The 21,112-nt window shown below is 43.3% G+C and overlaps 2 protein-coding genes across 4 annotated transcripts; one reads left to right on the top strand and one right to left on the bottom strand.

The window, feature by feature from the left end:
- Positions 1 to 461: 461 nt before the first annotated feature.
- il17ra1a (interleukin 17 receptor A1a) lies at positions 462 to 13,053 on the top strand. Of its 3 annotated transcripts, none has more exons than XM_070991915.1 (11): positions 462 to 767; positions 1,997 to 2,021; positions 2,887 to 3,033; positions 3,209 to 3,330; positions 4,003 to 4,129; positions 7,227 to 7,274; positions 7,360 to 7,517; positions 8,641 to 8,715; positions 8,794 to 8,863; positions 10,337 to 10,465; positions 10,545 to 13,053. In XM_070991915.1, exons 1-11 carry the CDS (start codon positions 672 to 674, stop codon positions 12,008 to 12,010), a joined length of 2,463 nt encoding a protein of 820 aa, XP_070848016.1. In that variant the 5' UTR covers positions 462 to 671; the 3' UTR covers positions 12,011 to 13,053. The 3 variants fall into 3 exon arrangements, with proteins under 3 accessions (XP_070848016.1, XP_070848018.1, XP_070848017.1); XM_070991917.1 differs by having other exon boundaries at positions 486 to 767; positions 10,346 to 10,465; positions 10,551 to 13,053; XM_070991916.1 differs by having other exon boundaries at positions 486 to 767; positions 10,346 to 10,465.
- A 429-nt stretch (positions 13,054 to 13,482) lies between these two features.
- On the bottom strand, positions 13,483 to 20,393 carry tmem121b (transmembrane protein 121B). The gene has a single exon (XM_070991918.1). The coding sequence runs from the start codon at positions 20,295 to 20,297 to the stop codon at positions 19,119 to 19,121; it is 1,179 nt and encodes a 392-aa protein (XP_070848019.1). The 5' UTR covers positions 20,298 to 20,393; the 3' UTR covers positions 13,483 to 19,118.
- Positions 20,394 to 21,112: the final 719 nt, after the last annotated feature.

Below are 21,112 nucleotides of genomic sequence, written 5' to 3'. Positions count from 1 at the left end.
TAATTTACACATGTTCTACATTACACGAAATTTTAGATAGTGAGTTTGTAATACAAAAAGATACACACCGCTTACGGTGTGTATCCTTTTTTTTATTTTTTATTTATTTATTTTTTAAATAACTACTTCCCCTGGCTGATAAACGCTGTGTGAGGTCAGACGTGGATAGACAGGAAAGTCTACCTCAGGTCTACCTGGAAAACAGCGCTCCATACGAAAATCGGACTTCCGGATTTGTAAAATACAATACCTGTCCTCACCTGCTGCACCTGCTCTTAAGGAATTTTTAAATTTCTGTTTAAAAACATGAACAAGTGAATTATTTCTATAAACTATTTTGCAAGAAAAGCTCTAAAATTAAATGGTACGACACTGTAGGATAATTATTCTGCAAACATAATTGCGTTATCGGGAGCGGCCAAAGTCAACTGAAGGGTTCTGTGTATTCCCAAGCGCCCTGAAGGCAGCATGAAGTAACTTACTGTAAACGGATGAGATTTCCATAGACAGCAGGAAGTTTTTCATTAATCGACAGCCGCGTCGGTCACTCTCCCACTCCTCCCTTTAGTTTAGATACAGCAGTCTGAAGCTGTCTGAACATGTTTTCTCATGACAGAACACAGATTGTGTGTGGACCGGGACTGCTGCTGTGACAGTGAACTGCTTTGAAAATGACCCTTCATCGATCACTATTGGTGTTAATGTGTGTGTCGCTGTCGTCTACGATCAGGATCTTAACATGGCCTCCTCTCAACTGCTCTCAACAGGTAAGCCAGCACGGCCTGACCCTGGCCACGGAGAGAGGGGAGAGAAGGTGTTTAGCTGCCAGTCGGGTAACTTCATGAATGTGGGCTGAAAGGAGCCTGGAGAAGGTTTTGTCCAGCACTGACGGTTGTGTTTTAGGTGAAGGTTCTGTGCTGTCCGTGAATGCGTCAAACACGGTTTTGTGATTGCGCAGTTTCTGTAACACTCTTTCAATTCTTCTGCTTTGTCCTCTGTTACTATGTTTCTAAACTATTGTTATTGTGCAGTACTCTGTTACTTTAACAAACAGGACATTAATACTGGCAGACTGTAATCATTTTATGTGGACAAAATAGTAATTGTAATTAGTGTTCTGAATATGACCTAAAAAATCACAAAAAGCTCAGCTATCATCCTGTAGAGTCATTCTATATGCTGTGAAACTAAAACAAAAAAGAAGCATATGACAGATTTAATTTTAAGAGTTCTAATTCTAACTAAGAATTCTGTCAGATGCTTGAATGTGTGGTGATTACTGTGTCAGTATGTGTTTGTGTAGAGACATGAGAGTATATTGATGCCAACACTGATAAAACACTCAAACACGGCTGCTGGTTGAGATGTGATTTCCTGTAAAGTAAACCCACACAAAGTGACTTTGTGTGTTCTCACAGACAGCAGTTCCTCTGCTCTTAAAGATGTTCACAGGCTCAGCTTGTTCACCTGTTTCATCCCATCAGCAAACATTTGCTGTTGTCCTCATGGAGGGAAAAGGATTGAAGTCAGCTGCTCCTTATGAACACCAAGGTTTCTTGGGATCTTTTCATCAGCATCAGAAGATTTCAAAGAAATTTTTCTTGCATAGTTTTCTCTTCCTTCTGGATCAGCCAGAGGTCACATTTATGCTCCAGTTTTGGCTTTTTTTTTCCAAAACATGTGAAGGTTTATTGATGAAACAAAATGATTTTGTTGAAATAATAACTAGAAACATGTCTAAGTATTCTCTTCTTGCATGTTGCACATCTCTGGCAGTGTCTTGGCAGTGGAGTTTGGAACATAATGGGGCCAAACCTTTTAGGGCCCTGCACAGTTGTTGATGCTCGCTTCTGTTCAATATTTAACGATAAATTTGTTGTTGTGTAAAGCATTTTGTGTCATTGGTGAAATGCTGCCACATCAGTAAAGCTGATGTTTTGAAGGTTGGAGACACTACTGCTCCTATTTCTCACCTTCTCTTCTTTTCCTACCACAGGGTTTGAGGTGTATCGTCACCAAAAGTGAGTGAATTTTACTCCTCCTAATTCCCATTATTAGTGTTGACTTGTTGCTCTAATTTTTTGAGAAGTTGAAAAAAGTGCCTCACTCACACATATTAAGGATTATAATAATATTTTACACATTTAGTCACTAGCATCAGGTACATACAGAGAATATGCACCCAGGACTCTATTTTCGATTCTGCCGCCGGCGTGGCAGAAGCACAGCGCAAAGTCAGGTCAGGTCTGCTTCACCGATGGGGCGTGGCGGCGCAGACTTTGGTATTTTCATGCACTGCGCTGCCGGTAAAACTACTCCCCCTTCTCATCTCAGTCCCACCCAGCGGCGCAACTCAGAAGGAGGGAGGGGAGAAGGCGGGGGGTGGGTTTGACACAGCTGAGTCCAGTCTTCACCAATCACACCAGCTCCTCGCCTCACCTTTAAAAATGATCAAAATATAAAAATTTAGGTCTGACTGTATGTGCTGACTCAGATAGTTGCATTGAATCGTGGCTGTTGCTAATTATTGATGACCTCCCCCCACTGCACTGCAACGCCCATCCTGGCGTACCTCTGTGCGCCTCGGTTTACCAAAATACTAAGTGCGCTGCGCGCCTGCCTGCACTGCACGAAAATACCACTGCGCGGGGTGTGCACCCTGAGCCCTGCTTGCGGCGGGGACAAAAATAGAACCCCCATCTTAAAATCTGTAGTCTGCAAAATTCCCAAAATTCAGTGTTCCACCCCAAACTGGCTAAGTGTTATGGAGTACTTTCTTGCATTTAAATTAAGAAATAAATGAACAAAGACATGCTGTAAATATGTGAGTATGTGTGTGTGTGTGTGTGTGTGTGTGTGTGTGTGTGTGTGTGTGCGTGTGTGTAGATAACTGTATGGACAGTAAGTGGCTGGATGTTAATATGTACACACCCAGCAGTCCAGAGGAGCTGCAGGTGTCTGTGGACACCAGGAAAGATGAGACAGGACGCCTGCAGCCTGTAATGATTGCTAACTGGAAGATAAAGGATGATGGTGAGTCAGTCTGCTGTCTCAGGCGTTACATAAAAATGATGCAAGATGCAGGAGGAGGAGTAGTAGACGAAGAAAACTGACATTTAATCGTTCATAAATTTCACAAGACGACTTTCGTTTAGCTGCACTTGATGTAGTGGAGACAGGAAGTGACCTCTGTTGTGTCCCTCCTCAGGCAGTATTGGGTTTCTGAAAGCCACTGAGCTTCATGTTCTGGTGCTGTCCACCAACCAGAATCTATGTGTTCGATACTCTTTCGAAGACAAACTCCCAATGAGAAGTCCATCAGGGGAAAAGGTGGGTGGCTCGCAACAACTTCCATATTTATGTAATGCATTTATTCTGGCATTATCAAATGTCATGGCTATTTTTGTGTTTTTCAAATCAGATTACTCAGACCTTTCTTGTTTTTATGAATATGTCCATCTGGTATTGTTATGCTCACTTTACCATACGGTTTTACCATAATTCCAGTTTTTCGTGTCCCATTGGAACTTCTGTTTTATTGCATAATGTATTTGCAGCACATTCCTTAATGCCATGTAATTTGTTGAATGTGAAGGATTTGGTTGTGTTTTACTTATTGCAGCATTCTTCCCTGTATTTGCTGTCAAAGCAATCAGAATATGTTCTTCAGTTGCTTGTGTTTTCTTAAGCTGCCCTGCATTCAGCTCTTGGTCCATCATTGATATGAACACAGCTCCTAAATGGAAATGATCAAGTTCACTGTGTTTTCTTTGGTCAGTATTAGCTAGCTTATGCCCTTTGAGTTTGAATGACACTATAAGACACGAATGAATGACAGCAGGCTGTTGCTTCTTAATGTGGACCTTTTCCGTTGTGATCTTGTTAACTTTAATGTGGATGAAAAGCACAGCTATATTCTAACCGAAAATATAAATAACAGACTCTGAAGCAGATCCTCAATATTAAATGTCACTGACAGACAATATTATTTTGTGTTTCCAGTGGCTGTTCTCAGCTAACATGCTGGTAGTGGACCCTGGTGAGAGGTATCGAGTCTCCATCTTCAACATCCCCAAACCAGAGTTGGGCCACAGCAACTATGATGTCAGTGCTGATGTCATTGTTCCCAGTGAGTTGTAGTCAACACCAGCACACTAGTGATGTGTCAGTCGCAAATCAAACGGCTCTCAGAGCTGCTCTTTGAAGTGAACGATCGGAGCCGGCTCCTGCCTGGGAGCCGGAGGAGGAGCCACTTTGGGGGTTTTTTGTTTTTTTTTTCTCAACTTTTTTTCTGTTCAAGCCACGCATGATTGGTCAACAACATGATATGTGGTGGCTTCAGTGTGTACGCATTGAGCAGGAGGGGGAGGGGTGGGGGTTACAGACACAGCACACGCACACACACACACACACACAGCCGCGACAGAGACCGCAGGAAATGCTGTAAAATTTGATTTAAAGTATGTTTTGTATATTAGTAGTAGTAGTAATAGTAGTAGACCCAAGATGGCACCGAGGACGGCTGCCTCGGTGTGTTGGTGCGCATTGCTTTGTTTTGTGTGTTAAATCTGTTTTTTGCGATGGTACCCGGAGCTCTTTCACCAGAGATGAGCTCATGAACATCAGGGCTACAACACCAGTAATTTTCTGCTCCCAACAATGGAAATTTTGGACATTCAGGTCAAAGGTGCGCTCACCTTTGCTCACGCAGTGAAACGCTGGAGGAGAGTAAAACGGACCGGTGCGGTCTACGCACAGCGTTACCAGGAATATTTCTCTCTAACGTACGTTCACTGCCCAACAAAATGGAGGAATTACAACTGCTGTCGGGTAAAAACAGTGACTTTTCCTCATCTGCGGTTTTGTGCTTCATTAAAACGTGGACCTGTGGATTAATTCCAGACTTTGCGCTGCAGCTGGCTGGCTTCCAACTCTTCCGCGTGGACAGAGACACGGAACTTTCCGGCAAAACTAAAGGTGGAGGAATCTGTTTCTACATCAAAAGTGGTTGGTGCAACGACGTGACAGTGATCCAGCAGCACTGTTCTCCTGACCTGGAATCTTTCATCATTAACTGTAAGCCCTTTTATTCACCCCGTGAGTTCGCTTCATTCATTCTGGTAGGCGTTTACATCCCGCCGCAGGCTGGCGTGCAGGACGCACAGCGTATGCACGCAGACCAGATACTGAGTGTGGAGCAGACCAACCCGGACTCTTTAGTTATTGTCCTTGGCGACTTTAACAAAGGTAACCTCACCCACGATGACACCTCCCAACAGCTCCAGCTCCAACCACCTCCACCAATTCCCACCTTAAAGCCCCCCCCCCCCCCCCCCCCCGCGCTGATCAGCTGTCTCCAGTGTTAACACCTCACTGGAGACATGTCACGTGCCAGCCTGCTTCAAGTCTTCTACCATCATCCCTGTTCCCAAGATGCCAAGGACTACAGGACTTAACGACTTCAGACCCATCGCCCTGACCTCTGTGGTCATGAAATCCTTTGAGCGCCTTGTGCTCTCACACATCAGAGACATCACCGACCCTCTCCTGGACCCCCTGCAGTTTGCATACAGAGCCAACAGGTCTGTAGATGATGCAGTCAACCTGGCCCTCCACTTCATCCTCCAGCACCTGGACTCCGCAGGAACCTACGCCAGGATCCTGTTTGTGGATTTCAGCTCTGCCTTTAACACCATCATCCCAACCCGGCTTCAGGTGAAGCTCTCGCAGCTGAGCGTGCCTGACTCCACCTGCAGGCGGATTACAGACTTCCTGTCTGACAGGAAACAGTGCGTGAAGCTGGGGAGACACACCTCCAAAGACCATCAGCACTGGATCCCCTCAGGGCTGCGTTCTTTCTCCTCTGCTCTTCTTCCTGTGCACCAACAGCTGCACCTCCAGTCACCAGTCTGTCAAACTCCTGAAGTTTGCGGACGACACCACCCTCATCGTACTCATCTCTGATGGCGACGAGTCCGCCTACAGGTGGGAGGTTGACCATCTGGTGACCTGGTGCAACCAGAACAACCTAGAGTTCAATGCTCTAAAGACAGTGGAGATGGTTGTGGACTTCAGGAAAAACTCAGCCTCACCTGCCCCCATCACCCTCTGTGACTCCACTATTGACACTGTGGAGTCTTTCCACTTCCTGGGAACTATCATCTCCCAGGACCTCAAGTGGCAGAGGATGCACTTCCTACGGCAGCCAAAGACAGTAATGGTGCACTTCTACACAGCCATCATTGAGTCCATCCTCAGCTCCTCCATCACCATCTGGTACGCTGCTGCCACCGCCAAGGACAAGGGCAGACTGCAGTGCGTCATTCGGTCTGCAGAGAAGGTGATCGGCTGCAATCTCCCATCTCTCCAGGACCTGTACGCCTCCAGGACCCTGAGGCGTGCAGGATCCCTGTGGCTGATCCCTCCCACCCCGGACATAAACTCTTTGAGACACTCCCCTCTGGCAGGAGGCTGCGGTCCATCAGGAACAAATCCTCACACCACAACAACAGTTTTTTCCCGTCTGCTGTCAGCCTTATTATCAAGACCCGGAACCCCCCCGACACTCTTCACACTCCACCTCTGCCTCTACTTGTCACATTGACATTGCCATAACCATAACCCTATGCATTACATTAACGCTCGGCTTGGACTTCCTTTTGAAAACAGACTGTGCTTCTGTAAAAAAAAAACAAGCAAAAAAAAAAAAACAGACTTGTGTATATATATTTATATTGTTATATTTTTTACTTATAGTTATATTTTCTACTATTGTTATATTTTTTACTTACTGTTATATTTTTTACTTTTCTGATAGCTTCATTTTAATAGATGTGTCATGCACCAACCTCACCAAAGCAAATTCCTTGTATGTGTAAAATTGTATTTGCCAATAAAGCTTTTTCTGATTCTGATTCTTCTTATTCTGATTAGTAATTAATTTTGCACATAATTTTACATTATTTTGGTAATAATAAATAAGCAACAAAAAAATCTGACATGTCAGACATGTACATAGGTGGCATACAGGTCTGACATCTGCAAACAACTTGCAACAAGAATGCAATGTTAGATTCCGTTAAGCTGAGAACGAGGACGTTTTAGGTGAAATAAATAAAGCGAGGGAGATTTTGTGCATCTTTTGGAACCTTCACTTTGCTCATTTGTGGAACTTTGACTCCTCTTGACATGTCTTTGATGAACTTCTCTGATTCTGATTTACCTAGATTGTCAAGATCCCACAATGCAGAGGACCCAGTTTTGTGTAGAGAGAGGTATGTCCTTGATATTCTAAAATCTAGCAAGATGAGTAAAACATGGAAACAATTTCTAACATGTTGTCCTGTTGTTGTACTGTAGGAAGTCTGTGGGAGCCAAACATTAGCCTGGCTCAGGTCACTGCAGTCAGTGGAAGATCTGTATTGGCTGTAAGCTTCAGTCCTGACAAACTCTGTGAGGAGTACATCGTAATTGTTAGCTGCTCGCACACTACTCAACATGTAGACCATGCATACAAGGTAAGGTCACATCAAACTGGGGATTCAAATGCGTCTTTCATTGAAGAAGGCTTGTGCAATAGGCTGTCTCACACAGAAGATTATCCTTTGTAGTGATTTGACCCAGAACATTACCGTATGTGCTCATTATTACATCCTGTGTTTTGTACCTTAGCCTAGTTTTTACCCCAGTTTCTTTATTCAGTGCAGGAAACTGTGCGCCCTGTCTCTCTGTGCAGTCTTCCTTCTGCTGATTGTAAAAAAAAAAGGCTTCTCAGTATATTTGCAAACCACTTTAATTTATGTGACCCCCACTCTAGTTTGGTTTAAATTGAGACCTGAAAATGCAGCTCTCAGTCTCCTCACAGAGAGCTAAGCTGCAGTTCAGAGATGTCTCCTTTCTGAGCACTACTGTCTATCTACTCCATCGAGTATATCCATATGTTATTTAAACTATAATAATAATAAGAAACTTTGCATAGCACTGTTCTTAACAATGTTACAAAGAGCTTTCCAAAAGAAAAAAATAAAACCAGATAAAGCAGATACAATATGAAAAAGGCCAAAGACATGAGCACAGAGGTAAGTAAGGACAATGACATGAAGTGAATAAGATCAAGCAAATAGGGATTTCTAAAAAAACAACTGTAGCTCTAACTAAATTATTATTTATATTGTTAAATAAAACTCAGAATACGTTTTTGAGTTATTACCCACTGGGGACTGGGTATTGGGTGATTTGCCACACACTTCAAAACACAGACACAATTCTCATGGGAATCTATGTGCGACAGTGTGACACCACGGAATGGTGGACCTGTGTGCGAGCTAGGTGTACCAAATAAAACGGAAAATGCAAAGCAAGTTGACAACAGATGTGCACACACCAGGAGTCTATCTGTTGCTGTAAAACAGTTATTTTGCAGACATTTTGACAATGTGCCTCTACATGATTGCCCCATAAAAAACATAGACTTAAACATAAACCACACTCATTTTCTGATTTTCTTAAACAGACATGCTTTCATGTTTAAATGTAACAGAATTATGCTAAAAAAAATATTTAAACATTTGAAATAATAATTATCTTGGTATGCACTGCCTCAATGCTAAACCTATGCACATGAAAAACTCTCTCCCCCAGGCTAATCACACGACCCTGAATGTAACATTCAGCCTTGATGAATGGCCAAGATCCTGCTGCCAGTTTGATGCTGAGGTAAATGTCCTCAGATCTATTCTGCTCCGTTACCTATGATCTCATTTGAACTTAACATGACTTCATTCTTCCCTGCAGATCAAACCTCTTTTCCCACAATGTGGCCAGGACTGTGTCCGTCGAAGGAGAACTCTGGACATTTGCTCTGGTGTGTTGGCAGATGTGGAATATCAATGCTGTATCTGGTGATTAGAGTACAATGTCCCTAAACCTCACATTATGGGCATCAGTCATAAGGTTGGCAGTTTGATTCCTAGATTCTGTCCATGTGTCATTGAGGAATTTAATGTATATCACTTTGGACCATAGAATGTGCCAAATAAATGCAAAGTCTCTGGGAGTCAGAATGCCTTATGTACACTGAATCATGATGATGGGACAGTTGGTATAATGGGGTGCTATACGCTGATGCAAGACCAGGGGTAGCCAGCTAACTAAACTGTCTGGTCAGCGATCATCTCAACTGAGGATACAGTAAACTCTAAACAGTAGCTGGATAATTAATGGCCAGTAGAGTGGCCCTGAGTACACTGCACTCTCATCAATCAGTGAAATGAACTCAGCACACTGTTGAGCAGTTAAAATTTTAAGGAAGCACAAGGAAAAGTACCTCAAGTAATTCAATATGATTACTCTGTTGCTGGGAGATCTTACGTATGGCCTAATAAGTAATCTGCAGCATCAACTGCAATATCACACAAAAAGTTAAGTTTCACCGCGATGGCAAGGGGAGAAGTTGATCTGGAGGAGGGAGGAGCAGCAGTGCTGTTTCTTGTGTGGGCATTTTCAAATGTGCTCTGTCCCACGTAGTGACTCAGCATGAGTCAGTCTGTCTCTCCGTTCAGAAGGCGGTTACAGGATGATGACATCTTGGTTCATTCCCACACTGAGTGTGATGGAGCAGCAGTGTTGTTCAGAGTTTGTTGAACTCACAGTTCATTCCAGTTGGAACGTTTGCTGTGTTGGAACACAGATGAGAGCAGGTTCCTCGCAGAAGGTTTCTTTCGGTCGGTTGGCAAAATGCTTGCCTTCAGTGCATTCTGCAGGCCAGCAGCCTACTTACCCGAGATGAGGCATAAGTCCAAAGCGAAGAGAATCGTGAGCTGACAAGAACCAAGAAGAGAGTGATCTTTGGGCTTATTCTTGTTTTATAGTGTTGAATGTTGAATCAAAACCTCATATTCTTCCTATATGAAACATATCCATTAATGTGCAATGAAATTCTATCAAGGTCAGGTATGTTTGTAGTTTTGGCACTGTGTACACACACCAGTCTTTCAGATTTAAATTCAAATTATAAATACTTTGTTCATTTATATATGAGGCCACATTTGGATGAAAACAGAGGTCCATCATGGTCTAAACTTAAAAAAATCAGGCTAACTAAATGTAGCCATATTGTCAACATATGTTTTTATGTGAAAGGATTGCCATGACTGGCTGACCTGATTTTGTAAAAACAAAAGAAAAACAACTTACGTGGACTTCAGATGCTAATTGAAAACTTTGATCACCTGATCAGGGAATCAACAAGTCATTTGGATTCAGCCATGGGGACCAAAAATGTCATTATTTACTCTATCAAAACAGCAGCACTGCTAACTAATGAACTGTGTTCTAGTTTCCACAGCAAAGCCAACAAATGTCCGCGATGTCCCTATCTCCACATTTGTCATCCTAGGCGTGGTGTTCGTGTGTGTAGTGATGGCAGTTATGGCAGTTTGTATGTATGTCATCTGCAGGAAGAGAGGTCAGTCACATATAACCAAACATTTTCAGTTATATGTCTTTTAAGTTGCTGGTGGAATCTTATATCTGCTCCTGTGCAGTTTCAGGCAAACCTGGTGTTGTTGCAGAACCTGTGGGAGGTGAGAAAAGACAGCAGCTTAAGCAACCTCCCAAAGTGCTTGTCATCTACTCCCAGGATCACCACCTCTACAGGGACATAGTGCTAAAGCTCTGCGCCTTCCTCCAAGCAAAGTGTGGCACAGAGGTGCTGGTGGATCTGCTAGATTCCACCTCGGTTGGCATGGTGGGTCGCCTTCGATGGCTTGAGTGGCAACGACAACAGCTTAAATATCCCTCTGACAAAATTCTGGTTCTGTGCTCACGAGGTGTCCAGGCAAAGTGGAGGGCCTTGTGCGGGCAAGGTCGGGTGACACTGAGGGAAGATGTTCTCTCCCCTACTGATGACATGCTCACTCCCTTTCTCAACCTCTTCTTACCAGATATGCACCAGGCAGGAATGCTGGGCAAGTACATGGTCGCTTACTTTGATGACATTAGTGGTGAACAAGACGTGCCATCAGTTTTTGACATTGCAGTCAAATACAAGTTGATGAAGCATTTTGAAGAGCTGTGCTTCCGCATAGCAGATGTTGAGAAGTATCAGCCAGATCAGGTCAACCACATTGAGGGCATCAGTGGAGATGAATATTTCAACTGTGCCTCAGGTAGAGCCCTGAAGAATGCCATTGAAACATTCCAGGCGTACCAGTTGGAAAATCCTGACTGGTTTGAGAAGGAGTGTGTGCATGATGAGGAGGAGGTCATGGTGGAGGCCAACATGCTCATTGACCAGTTGGAGACCCCTGCAGTTCTAGAATGTGTTCCTCTAATCAGGGATAGCCTTCCTGTCTACATCCGTGAGGTACAAATCAATGACAGTGGCAACAGTGTTCATGTCCTTACACCTGAGATGAACACAGAACATGAGCTATCGTCAGTGGCAGAACTTGTACCATTAGTGAACCCTGAGTGTAAACATCAGTATCCTTCAAACCTGGATGAAGTGTTGATAGAGCATGTATATCCTCACAGCCCCAATCCAGAATGTGTCAACATAGTTAAGCCTGTTTTGGAAAATCCACCACCACCAAGACAGAACTGGCTCTCCCTTCAAGAACCCCTGGGTCAATTTCCCATTGAGGATGAGGAAGAGGATTCCCTGCTACCTATGAGTCATCTCTCTGCTCATTCGCACCAGAGAAGCTCAGCCCTGCAGAACTCCCTTTACTTAAACCTTTCAAATTCCTCATGTGCCAGCATGCACACTGAGTATTTCCCTCTATCCCAAATCAGTCACTGTCAACCTGTGGAGATAGATGAATATGAGGGTCCGGAGCCCAGTGGAAAAGGTGAAAGCAGTGGATCTGATCAAGGCTACATCTCTAAAATGTCCTCCCAGCATGAACCCCCTGTCAACGAGGATCCACTGGTTGCTCTGAGAAGGCTGCAGGAGGAACTGTTTCAGAGGAATCTCAGATATTGTGACATAAGCCCTGAAGAAAACTAATTCTCACAGTCCGAAGTCCACCCACTGTTCACCAACATCACCTGCAATGGGCACCTGAATGTAGGAGGATCTAAGAGGTCCAAACACTCGATGAGGATAGCACTATTGCTGGACAGAGGTATGGCCAGTGGAGTGTGGGGCTTATATGGTACATATCCAATGTCTGTTGGTGACATTCTGAATCGAACAACCCATGTATTGTTAATATGTTATTAAGTCAAAATCAACATGATCATACCTTCATAGAACAAAGAAGTAGATGTGTGACTGATGCAATGTACATGCACATTTGGTCGATTTTTTTCAGAGGGTTGTGAACTTGTTGTATTCAGTCAAAATACGTAATGGTGGAATGGATCTGGCACCTGGATTTGGAGAGAGAGAGAGAGAGAGAGAGAGAGAGAGATTTTGGACTTGGATGAGAGAAGAAATGATGGACTCAGTGGCCCTCAGTTCTTGGAGACAGTGTCTAGTAATAGGAGCTGCATGAATGAACTTTTGCTTGTGGTTCACACTCAGACTTGATTTTACAGACTAGGAAGCAGCAACTGCTCCAGGGCCCCAGATCCTCATCGGGCCCAAAAGGTTGCACACAGGGAATGGGAGAAACAGAGGGGTCATGGGTAGTGGTCTACAGCTCATTTATATCCCAGAGCCCTCTGCTGGGTTTATCTGGTTTTGTGTACTTGTTGCTTGGTGTGGAAAAAATTGAGTTGCCAGCCAGCCCTTATGATTGTTGAACATATTCTTTGATTCTGAAGTGAAATCTGAAGTGTACTGTTGCTTTTTTTTCTGCTTTTAAATGGCATTGAAGGAAATACCTTGAGGTGACGTGTTGTCTTCTATGTTTGGCTTTTTATCCATGAGAAAAAAGGTGAAAGCTCCACCAAGCAGTAAAAGTATTCAGCGTCTCTGTGTAAGGATTAAACAGTGAAGGTCTTTATTGAATAATGGATGGAACAGCCCATTTCTCTGTGGCAGAAGCAGTCATTTTCCTCTGAATCCATAATAAAGAATCACTTTGTACAGTACGTTCCTCAGATTTATTTCAGATTTCAACCACATAATATTCTGTCTTACATCTACAGTACATATATTGGATTATATCAGTACAGATATACACCACACAACTTAACAGTACAGATAGAATCCTGTCTGTAAACAACAGCAATTTTCTTTCCCTGTAAACAAGTTTGAAGAAAACAAAAGCCCATATAAGATGGGAGAGTGGTCAAATTGCTCACATTGTGTTTTTCATTGCATGAAGAAAAACATTTGAATCTGTGTAGCATGATTAGCTCATTTTCATTATCCGTGTTCATGAAAGCCTTTGGTAGTCTCAGTGTAGTTAAGCACTGTATTTGTTCATGCACATTAAAGGCCCACTGTACTCCAGTTTAAAGTTTAATGTAAACAAATGGTCCTGCCTGTGGTTAAACTGTGTGGTAAGCTTTATGTGCAAATCCAAATAAAGATTGTTAGAGAGCCTTTCCAACAGCCTAGAATACATCCTGTATGCAAAGATTTAGTAGATTACTGGCACAAGGAAATAATACAAAATAGTATAAAATATAACATTTCAAATACTTTGGCAAGATATGATAAGCGATTAACAAACAGAAGCTGTTCTCAGTGCAATATGAGAAACAAAGCCAAGAGAGCCACTGAAGTAGTTAACATGTCATATTGTGTGTATAGCAGCACCTCTATGATCTCTCCTCCACAAAGGTCAAACATCAGGGTCAACTTCACAACAGCATCCTGATCTACAGAGTGAATAAACAATTCAGGGATTTTAAATTTCAAAGATGGATTGATCCAAGATTCTATTTCATCTTTGAGAGTGAAAGTTAATTGTGGACCTTGTCCATAGTACTTTGACAGAAATCATTTCATTCCCTTCATTTACAGAATTTTCAACCACATCTCATCGTCAGCTGATAGTCCTTGTCATTGAAATCATGTGTCATCATGTGACATGGAAGTATGGAACTTATTTCACATAAAAACAATCTGTTTGGATATAGCTGGAAAACTGAGGAGGACTTGCGTCACATGTGACAGCTGTGGGGACACTACATCAGTGAGCCAGCAAGGGTACAGCATCCACTGGGAAGAGGTCAAAGGTCATCGTTTAACTGCAAATCACAAACTGTCCATTGAGGAAGAACATGAAATGTGGCTGAAAAATTTTATTTATCACTTTAATTGTCATTATTTATTCTAATTTGCATCGCCTCCAGCTGATTTGACTGAACTTCAGTCCCACCCTTTTTCCCACAATGATCCAATCAAAGCTGACGTACAGAGGGCATCCTGCATGACCTCAGACAGCCTTCTGGAGCATGCAGACCCAGCCAGATCTATGTTAGCAACATGATCAGCTGTTTGAAAACCATTGAAAGGTGTGTCAGCTGGACATAATAAGAGACACAATACTCTCACCTTTACCTGTATCACCGACCACTGCAGCCAGAGTTTCCAGGGGAAGCTGCATAGATTTACACATGGTCAGTTCAGCTGTACAAGATGCAACAAATACAGTAGGACACTGGTCAAATAGACAATCGCAATGTCTGCTTATCATTGTAGCTGAAATTCACCACCTTTTTAGGATTCCAGTGGGTTGAAGATTTTCTAATTTTTCCGACATGGAATTACTTTTAAAGCTGTTCTTTGAAAGTACTTTAAGTACTTTTAGGGCAGAGTTGAAAGCTCTGTAGATCCTGAAACTGAATTAAACCTAGATTGAATCCAGTGCCATAGTTTGGCCAACTACCACCTGTGCTTTGTGTGCTGTGTTTGACTCTAGCCTGTCCTTATGAGTGGCAGTTCAGCTGATTCAGCAAGAGGCAACATGGCCATTATTTTCTGACAGCACCGATTCATTTTGGTGTCAGGACACTTGAAGAAAAATCATCAACTCCCTGTTTTTTGCAAAATGTGCCAAGTCAAATAACAAGTGACTTGTTTCGCAAGTCACACTTGGTTTTTGCAGGTTTGACCATTTTTATCCACAAATCTCATATACTTGCATCAATGCTGATAATTTTCTAAGCAAACTGCATGCTTTGAGATTGCTGTTCTCTAGTCAGTCACTAGCATCAGTTCATTTCAATACAGCATGAACAAACCTTAAACTTGCTTCACATAGGTTGGAGCTACACATAAAAGCCACCTTGAATGCTTCATCTTTTTTATCACAGTTACATATTTCATTCTTGTTTTGTGATTTGTTTATTTTTCAGTTCAGTTGGCATTACAATGTACAACTACATGGCCAAAAGTGTGCAGACGCACAACCACTTCTGCCACTAACACTGAGTGATAAGGCCTGGTTTGTGTCAGATGGGGTTGAGGTCCTGGCTCTGTGCAGGCCAGTAAGGTTCTCCACACCAAACTGGGAAAACCATTTCTTTATGAAGCTTGCTTTGTACACAGGAGTCTGCACAAGTATGCAAGTTCAATTTCAATGCTGTAATGAAATGATGAGAAACTATTGGCTGTCTGGGCGGTAAGCAAAAACGAAAAACCTTATAGCACTCTGTGAGAATGTTGGAAATAATGAAAAGTATTTGGGACAAGTAGTTAATTGGTTCAAACCTACAAAAAAGTGGTATGGACCTTTATGGTGGATTTTCCTCCTCATCAGTCTCAACCCCTCAGTAGTCCTCCCACACCGCTCAGAAGGCACGACCTCTGACCTGCACACACTGATCACTCACAGAGAAGCAAACAAAGCTGGCAAATTGCACAAATATCCTCACTATGATTAAATTCACCCAATGAACTATGACTTCGTTCAGCCCCAAAATAATAGGCACAAAAACCATTTCAGGCCCCTCTGATCCATATTGCACATATCTCTTCACTATACATCATCTTAAGTCACATCTAATATACTTTGATCAGCGCTAGTTATTAGGTACAACATTACTATGGAAGAGCTCATCATGGAGGACAATGATCATGCCATGACATATTACACCTGCTGTTACTCAAACAAAGCTGTACTGTCAGTCTAGTGAATGTACTGCTGTGAATAATGCACTGACCCACTGAGAGTGAGTTTGGAATCACCTGTGTCGTTCCTAACAGCACCTGAACACAGATTGTCTCTATTTCAGCTCAGTATGTAAACATTTACATACTCCGAAAAAGGTGTATTTTCAACACAACCTTCTGGGTACAGCATTTGGGTCATTTTTAATTTGTTGAAATTTCATGGGTCATTTTAACGGGACAGTCTGACTCTTTTCGTCGGATTACTTGACTGTCTTAGCCAAAGTCAGACGAAAAGGTCAATGATGGTGTCCTCTGTGTGCATCCTGTGCAGACGGTCTGAGACCTGTTTAGCCTAGCTTAGCATAAAGACCAGAAGCAGGGGGAAATTGTTAGCCAAGCTCAGAGTCACAACAGAGCTCCAACCCAACAGTTTTTTGAGATGAAGCATGCAGACACCTGCACCAAGCACTAATCCACAAGACCTCCAAGTGTTTGGCCTGAAAAATCACCCAGATGAGCACTGATGATCTGCTGGCCCTATCAGCACAACAATAAGGTTTTTCAGTGCCTTCAATGATGCATTACATATTATAAAAATGACATCACTGTTTCTGTCCTGCCACCTCTCAAAACATAACATTGACCTTTTCTCGGTCGAGCTGAGAAGAACTGCAGAGCTTTGAGTCATTCTTTGTAGGTTCCTCACTATTAGCATTACATTACACACTGGTGTTTTAATAGAAAAATATTAGTTAGTGCAGCTGTATGTGAAAGCTATGACTTATAGGTCAAGATTATGACTCAGACTTTTTTCTGAGATGGGGATGGGATTCTATATATTCTAATTAAGTATTAAGAAAGTAAAATATCAACAGTCCCAGGCTTGCCTCACAGGTGTGTTGAAAATGTTGAAAATAAACTTTTCTGCCAGTCTGCTGAGTACTTTTGCATGCTTGGTATGACCTCTTAGCAATGTCCATGGATGAATAAATGGGTGTTTTCAGGAGAAATTGAGAGCTGGGCCCTTAGGTAGCCCAGAGAAGTACAGCGCTTAAAATGACAGATGTCAGAGTGAACAGTAGCCACTGACCTTTTAGGACTCTTTCTCCAAAAAGTGACAGAATTACTAAAACAGTAGCACAGCCATCGAGACCAACAGAAACTCTTGTTGGCCAAGGGTCCATTTGAAAAGGGCTGTAGAAAACCTGTTTGTCATGGCACTGTTGGATCCTAATTCATGGCATTAACTTACACACGTGTCTACTCTACTCTCTGTACCAGACACAGCATTTAGAACAGCACAGACCTGCAGACAACACTGTCATCAATAGAAAACACCAATGTACATGGGTGGAGCAGAGCCCTAGTGAGTCTAATCAGAGGATTCTTCAAATTGCACTTTACGTCCCAACACTACACACAGTCCAGCTGCTGTCTCTCCGTCTTCCACTCAAGTGCAGCGATGAAACTCACAGACCGAACACGCACAACTCGACAAGATCCAATGCACTACAGTTTGTTCTCCATTTCTTGTAAGCTATTGCAGGTGTTGTGTTTGACTGTAGCACCTGTAGACTGGTCTGAAAGGGAGCATTGTAAGGCTGGTACAGATGATATGTTCCAGACATGTCCAAAAATTGGAAAATCCATTCTCCTGTTATGTAAAATGTCATCCACCCCAAAAGCAAGAATTCCAAATAGAAAGCAGAGATGAGTCAGATCCAAGGACTCAGAGATGCAGTAATCTGATATCATGCCAACATAGCTGTAAACACCTACACAGGAGCAAACTGCTTTGACAGTTTTTAGTTGTTATCTATCTATCTATCTATCTATCTATAGAGACCCTCAGGGGCCTCAGAGGCCTCAGGTTGTATATGTTGCAGTTATTATAGAGTGATTTATTACAACACTGTTTAGTAAAATGCACCACTAAATGGAAAGAGCCTTAAGATGGTTCCTGTGTTATTATCCAGTTGTGGAGAGATGAGCCGTGTCAAAATGTAATACAAGGCTGCAACTACTTGTTTACTAGGGGCCCACTGCTAATTTTTACCTCATGGCCTTACCAGGTTAATCGGGCCCTGTAGCTGGTACTTGCCAGCATTTAAATTAACCATTGCCAATGCATAAAGTTGATATGTGTAGGACACTGTCATACAAATACACATTTACAAATTTGCAAGAGTTTAAAAAGGAGCTGACAGGTTGTTTAGATAATGGTGTTATTTTATATCAGAATGAAAAGACAAAGAGAGGAGATGCTTTTTGAGGTTTTTGGTCATGCAAACTGTCTTTTTTGGGTGGATAAGGGACATCTTTGCATGTAAAATTGAAAAGTTTAGCTGCACTAACGACTGTTAATTGGTGGAGGAATTTGCACTGGCATTGAATCATAGCTGGCCCTCGAAAAAAACAAACTACAAAGCAGCTGCCTTGAGCCCACCAAGGCACCCAATTAGCAAATTGCAACTGTGAATTCTCCTCTCTATTTTTGGACATTACATAAGTCGACTATTTAATAGTGTGGTTTTAGTGTATTTTGTTAGACTTGCACTTGACATGAAAGACACATATATTGTTAAAAGGGTCAGATCAGCAAAACTAAATAAAAAAAATATCTTACTTCTAGTGGAATCGAACACTGCAGATGTTTTCGCCGGAATTTGTCTTATTTCATATCTATCTATCTCTCAGATTTCTGTCTTCACCCCATGATGAAGTGGACGGGGGTCTATGGACACTTTGCTCATGGAGCCCTGACACTGTACACAGGTGGAGGCTGGAAGCCTAATCTTAACTCACTACAAGAGGAAACAGAGAAAATTTGGATTTTTGCAATTTGGATGAAGCCAACTTTTAAGTTTCCCCTATTTAAACAAAAAGTTTCAGTTTTTCCTTTCAGTGTTTATTTCTATGGGAGAAATACATAAGCTGATAACACATTGTTGCCTCTGGACCTTACATGTAAGTTTGTTGCCTGCAGTTGACCCAACTGGGATTTTCCAATTTCCAGCTGTGTCTGGAACGCAGCACGACTTCTCCACTTTCCCGCCATAGCCGCGGGCAGACGGCTCTCGCGGACCCGTCCCTCAGCCTGGCTCTAGGATTGGGTGACGGCCAGTGTGTTGACGTATCCGTGCGGACACATGTCGTTCTCGGACACGCAGTGAGAGAACTGCGCCGGGTTGCTTCCGCTGGTCAGCCTCCGGACCCCCTGTACCGCCACACACTGCTCCACCAGCTCCAGGAACTTACACACTAAGAAGAAGATGTTTTTGAACATGAACACAGACACCGGCATCTTGTAGACATAGACCTGGAAACACCTGACCACTAGCAGGGGTGCGTTGACCACCAGGCCCGTGGAGAAGCGGGCCCACAGCCACCGGCAGCGCAGCTCCGACGCCGTCAGCTCGTAGAGCCAGATAACCGGCACCGCCAGGGCCACGAAATACACCGAGATGACGGTGTACTTCAGGTAGACGGTGGGGATCTCGTTCCTTAGTAGCATTTCCACCAATGTGAAGCTGTCCAGCAGGTCAAGGCAGGTGCTCATGAAGCAGCTCTGGGAGTGATGCCGTGTCGCCCCATTTAAATCCTCGATGATGGAGTTGATGAGGCAGAAGAGCAGCGGCGCGGACAGCAGCATGATGATCTTGAAGCCGGTCACTCCGCACGGGACCTTGAGCGCAATCAGGTCCAGTATGGAGGTCTCCAGGATGAGCACCACCTTCGGAGTGCAGGCGATGACATAGATGAGCCAGGCCAGGTATGCGTAGGTGAACTCCCCGAGGTTGCAGCCGAAGATGGAGCTCTTCTGGTGGAAGCCGCAGGCCCGCTCCCTCTTGCTCCGCGCATTCTTCATGAAGAAAATCCCCCAGCCCGAGATCACGACCAGGTCCGTGGCAATCCATGAGCACCAGTATAGGTCTGTGAAGATGATGAGGTAGAAGTCCAGAATGCCGCCCTGGAAGATAAGGAGGAGGAAGCAGAGCGCCTTGTACAGCAGGCTCCTCTTGGATTTGTGCGCCAGCAGGGGAGCGGTCTGTATGAACTCCCCCGATGTCATGATGCAGGCGGCGGCCGCGGCTGAGGAGACCAAGGGCTGGATGCTGCCGCTCTCCTCCGGGATGATGCTGCCGCTGGTGGTCTGGGTGTCCCGCCTCCTGCTCAGCTGCCCAGATTCCGGAGAAGAGGAGACGGGGGAGTCCGGGCAATAGTTCACTTCGGATCGGAGATAGTCGGCCTTCGGATTGTCGTTCTCAGTTTCTGAGCTCATTGTATTTGTGCGGTCGCCTCCCTCTCTGTCGCCTCCCTTTCTTCCCTATTCTTCATTCCTGATGCTTTTAAAGGTTGAGAGGAAGGGACATGCGCAAAGAAAGGAGTGGACTCTGATGGAATGGAGCGGCTCCTAAAACACTTCTTTTCACCTATTGATCAAGTCCTTCGTTTTTCAATGAATTATTTTGTCTAATATAGTCACACATTTCCAGCAGCAGCTCAAAGTGGAAAAGTGAAGCATTCACACTGGTTATGTTGGAATCTCTGTTCCCCCTCAAAGCGAATAAACCTGTGCTGTTGTCAGTATCTTATATTACACATGCTCTTCTTATTAATATAATATCAAATATTTTGACAGGAGCTTGTTTAGTTAAATATACACACACACATAATTGCGATCAGTGTGGCCTCTTCAGAACTGACCCCAATAACTAAACATCTGAATGTTTTGAGTTTTGTTTCCAGATTTCCTCCCAGCTGCTGCGGTTTTTGACTTTTTTTTTGACAGTTTAGTTTCACATCACCAGCAGTGAGCTGGGAGGAAATCATTGACTTGAAATTAGTTATGGGGAGCAATAGGCACTAAAATGAGTTTTTAAATCAGCAGCATGATTTTGTTTGGGCAGCTGAAAAGGATGAAAAAACAACACTGACAAATTATTGCCTTATTAACGGCCCAGCAAACAGTTGACACATCCTGCAGACACAGAGCGACATCACCATTCATTCCTAATCATGTTTGAGTCCACCTGATGAATGCAAGTCCAATATTCTCTCTCCTTTTAGCTGTTTTTGAAAACAGCACCCATGCTA

The sequence above is a fragment of the Chaetodon trifascialis genome, chromosome 22, assembly GCF_039877785.1.
Source record: "Chaetodon trifascialis isolate fChaTrf1 chromosome 22, fChaTrf1.hap1, whole genome shotgun sequence".
In the NCBI taxonomy this organism is placed as follows: domain Eukaryota; kingdom Metazoa; phylum Chordata; class Actinopteri; order Chaetodontiformes; family Chaetodontidae; genus Chaetodon; species Chaetodon trifascialis.
Note: the sequence above shows the minus strand (reverse complement) of the source record. Positions and strands in the feature narration are given on the sequence as shown.

Excerpts from the sequence above, each read along its gene's own strand:
- tmem121b (XM_070991918.1), bottom strand. The coding sequence starts at position 20,297 with ATGAGCTCAGAAACTGAGAACGACAATCCGAAGGCCGACTATCTCCGA.
- il17ra1a (XM_070991915.1), top strand. The coding sequence starts at position 672 with ATGACCCTTCATCGATCACTATTGGTGTTAATGTGTGTGTCGCTGTCG. Across the intron at positions 768-1,996 it reads CTCTCAACTGCTCTCAACAG|GGTTTGAGGTGTATCGTCAC; the intron begins GTAAGCCAGCAC and ends TTCCTACCACAG. Across the intron at positions 7,518-8,640 it reads ATGTAGACCATGCATACAAG|GCTAATCACACGACCCTGAA; the intron begins GTAAGGTCACAT and ends TCTCTCCCCCAG.